The 3,928-nt window shown below is 44.4% G+C and overlaps 1 protein-coding gene across 1 annotated transcript; it reads left to right on the plus strand.

Moving 5' to 3' along the window:
- Positions 1-202: 202 nt before the first annotated feature.
- Positions 203-3,928, plus strand: NKAP (NFKB activating protein; the record flags this gene model as incomplete). The annotated part of the gene is made up of 8 exons (XM_009073756.1): positions 203-283; positions 701-774; positions 993-1,112; positions 1,533-1,578; positions 1,961-2,076; positions 2,226-2,301; positions 2,753-2,902; positions 3,535-3,928. Coding segments are annotated over 8 exons (838 nt in total), but the record flags the coding sequence as incomplete, so codon positions are not given.

Consider the following 3,928-nt stretch of genomic DNA (forward strand, 5'->3'; position numbering starts at 1 on the left):
GGGACGGGCTGGGCTGGAAAGGGCTAACGCCGCGGGGCTCGGGGCATTGCCGCCCGGTCTGGGAGCGTTCTCCTTATTCCTGGGTGTTTCCTTCCCTTACCGTAGCTGCTCTGGGCGGTTGGACACGGTGACAGATACCAGACGTGATGTTTGTGTGCTGGGTGTGCACACTGGGCGTCAGTGAAGGTGTTTTCCTTTACAGGAGACTCAATGAGAGAGAGAGAATTGGAGAACTGGGAGCACCTGAAGTCTGGGGGCTCTCACCGAAGGTTCCTGACCCTGAGTAAGGCATATTCTTTCTTCTTTCTTTCGGTTTTTGATGATACTGATCATGTGTGAATTTTATTTACAAAAATGCCTTATCCCTGCACTAGTCCCATTGCCACAATTTCTCTTGTATCAGTTAATTTCTGCATCAGCGTAATGAGATTATTACTTCATTCTGCCAAATAATTCCAGCATACCAGTTATGCAATATGTGATTTATTGTAGAATAGGTGACCTATGTGTTGTGGTTATGAAAATTAGCTCTTTAATATTTTACTCCATTGGAAGTATTGACCCAAAATCTGCAAGCATGTGTTTGGTCATACTTGTATCTTTGGTCTTGAGTACTTGTAAATAAATACTTGAGTGCTTGTAAATAAATAAATTAACCTTGTGAATAGATTTTAAATAGTAAACCGCTGTTTTCATTCAGTTCCGATGAGCACACTCCAGTAGAAGATGAAGAGGCAAAATCTAAGAGTAGTTCTTCAGATTCCAGCTCAGAAGGTATTTTGTTTGTCTTACACAGCTTGTTTTGAAAATGGGAAGCTACTGCAGTCTGGAAGCTGCTGGTGTTGCTTGCAGGAGGTTCACTGGCTCTGGTGGGTGGCAGTGAGTGTGGTGGGCTCCAGTTCCAAGGAGAGCATGGGTTTGGGAAGATGGGGAAATGCAGATGGAGCTAGAAAATCTTTGATCGCTAATGTTATACTTTAAAAACATTCTAGAGGAAAAGAAGAAAAAGAAGAAGAAAAGAAAGAAGAAAAAACGTAAGGCATCCAAAAGAAAGCGCAGGAAACATTCTGAGGACAGCGACAGTGAATCGGAGTCAGAGCAGAACTCCAGTGGTAAGACAAGAGAGTTGGGGCTGATGTGTGAGACCTGAAAGCAAAGCAACACTTGTGGCTTTTCTTGCATGCTGGCAGTGTTCTGAAATCAGAGCTGCACCATCAATCTAGTGCTCTTTCACCATCTTGCTGGGCTGGCAATGCTTTTCCCTTGAGTGCTTGCAGCCTAAGAAATAGGGTTTCTGAGTTCAGCATCCATTGGGCTGAATCCAGAGGTCTGTTGATGTGTTCTCCTCTTGATCAGTGCTGCAGGAAGCTTTCTGCTGACACTCTCTTGGTATTGTTTGGCACCTGAACAGCCACATCTGAGAAGCTGTGTGCTAGGGCATTCTGGGGGAGGCAGTGATTCACAGTGAAATAAATTACCTTATTGCAGCTAATCGTCTCTCTTGGATAATACATATGCTTTCTTCTTTTCAGATGAAGATAAAAAGAAAAGCAAGAAGAAGAAAAAGAAGAGTAGGAAGTAAGTGTCCAGGTTGCTGTGTGTTATTCTGGCTGCCGTTGGCTGGGTGCAGCTCTGCTTTCTCTGCAGGCCCTGAGGGAGCCTGAGCACTCTGGGAATTAATAGTAATCTTAATTTAATGGATTTTTTTAAAATCCACCAAACTATGCAGCATAGACAACTCCCTGCAAGCATAGGGAGCCGCTTTCTAACACTTTATAAAAGGCATAACAGTGTATATATTGTCCTGGCTTCACTGTAAGGTGTTCTCTATGAAACAGTAACCACCTATATGCAGACAGCCAGTCTTGCCATAGGTGAAAGTTGCCTTGAGAAACTCATTATTTGAGTATGATTCCAAACAAATTTTGGTAAATAGGATTTCTGTCTGACTTTGTCACAGGAAGAAATATAAGAAGAAGAAAACTAAGAAGAGCAGGAAGGAATCCAGTGATTCAAGCAGTGAAGATTCCGATGATGAAACGCTTCAAGGGGAAGAACTCTGGATTGAGAGATCAAGTAGGTTCACATGACTTCAAACTTGGATTAAAACTTCTTGGTGTCCTCTTCGTGAATTCTTTTTTAGATGTTGCTGACCTGTGTAACACTTCTGATAATGAAGAACAACAGCCACAATATTAATCTTCCTCCTTATTTGATTATTGCAGAAAATACCGAAGCTGATAGCTTGATTGGACCAGAGGCTCCCAAAACTCATGCATCTCAGGATGACAGGCCTTTGAAGTGAGTAGCCAGCTCTAACAGTACTTTGACCAAATCAGGTGAATCAGGCATGAGCATCACTGTTCAAAAGGGCTGTTATAACACTATGGCATGCAGCAGGGAGAAATGCTGTGCCAGAGACTCAGAGACAGAAGTGCTAATAGTGCTAGCCTTTCCCCTGGCCTGAATTTGGGTGGAAAATTCTGGTTTATGCTTTTTAGCGATGATTCCTAGAAAATAAATTGCAATTTATTCTGCAGTATTGTGACTTTAGAGTGTCTTTATTACTGCTTGATCAGAATGGACTGAGCTGGTGATTTAAGATGTTGCTTGTGTTAGCCATAAGGGAGAAACAGGCCAATATGTGGGAATGAATAAAAACGTGTTTAAAAATGCAGCTGTGTCTGGTAGAGGACAGGGATGTTTAGCTCAGGCTCTCCAAGACTGATTGAAATCACCCCTTTATTTTTAGCTATGGACATGCCCTCCTGCCTGGGGAAGGTGCAGCGATGGCAGAGTATGTGAAAGCAGGAAAACGTATACCCCGGAGAGGTGAAATTGGTTTGACCAGTGAAGAGATCGCATCGTTTGAGAGCTCTGGTTATGTCATGAGTGGCAGCAGGTATGGTTTTGATGATGGTAATGGTTCAGGAGCTGCTCTGTCTGTTGGCTGATTGGAAGACTGATTCCAAGCTCTGGTTGGAAGCACGGAAGAGAAAGTGCTCTCTGTGCTTGCAGTAATCTGCACTAAACTCCCCGTTGCTATAGATGGTGAATTTTTCAAGCATGCTTTCTCCTCGAGGGCAAAAGTTCTTTCCAGGCCACGTGCTTCTAATTATCTTTATTTCAAATGAGGAGATGCTTGTGTCAGCTGGCTCAAAGGTGGTGTGTTTGGACAGCCCTGGTGACATGCTGGCTCTTCAGCAGGGGATAAACCAAAGTGTGAGAGGTTGGCTGCACATTTTTCCTCTGAGTCCAACAGGAATTTCATTTAAATTCTGGTGAGCCAGCAGCTGACACCCTGATGGTAGGTGGAGCTTCAGTCTGAATGTTTAAGAGCAGACACCCCCAGACGTCAGTTCCTTGCTCTGCCACACCCCTTCCTGGGAAGGTTTGTGTGCAGTTTGGATTCTCTAGTAGTAGTATCTTTATTTAAAGCCCCTCAAAACACTGAAGCCAGTTGATGGATGGAAGCTGTGACAGGGCAGTACACCCCTGTGCCCATGCTGACATGCACCACGTTGTCCCCCGCAGGCATCGCCGCATGGAAGCTGTGCGTCTGCGCAAGGAGAACCAGATCTACAGCGCAGATGAGAAGAGAGCTCTGGCTTCCTTCAACCAGGAGGAGAGGAGGAAACGAGAGAATAAGATCCTTGCAAGCTTTCGAGAGATGGTCTACAGAAAGACTAAGGGCAAAGAGGAAAAATAGTTCCTTATTTGAACTGTACAGCACAGACTGTACCACGCAGCAGCTAACTCATCCCAGGCATGATTTGAACAAAGCTGCAGGTGCTGCAGCACCTGTTACCCAGCAGGGCCAAGCCTCAGGAGTGGATTACTTGTGTCAAGGAAACAGAGTTACTTTCATCAGGTTTTCTGGGATGATTTGCTCACCATCTACGAGGAATCCCTTTAAAGTGAAAGGCTA

The sequence above is a fragment of the Acanthisitta chloris genome, unplaced genomic scaffold (genome assembly GCF_000695815.1).
Source record: "Acanthisitta chloris isolate BGI_N310 unplaced genomic scaffold, ASM69581v1 Scaffold664, whole genome shotgun sequence".
Classification (NCBI taxonomy): Eukaryota; Metazoa; Chordata; class Aves; order Passeriformes; family Acanthisittidae; genus Acanthisitta; species Acanthisitta chloris.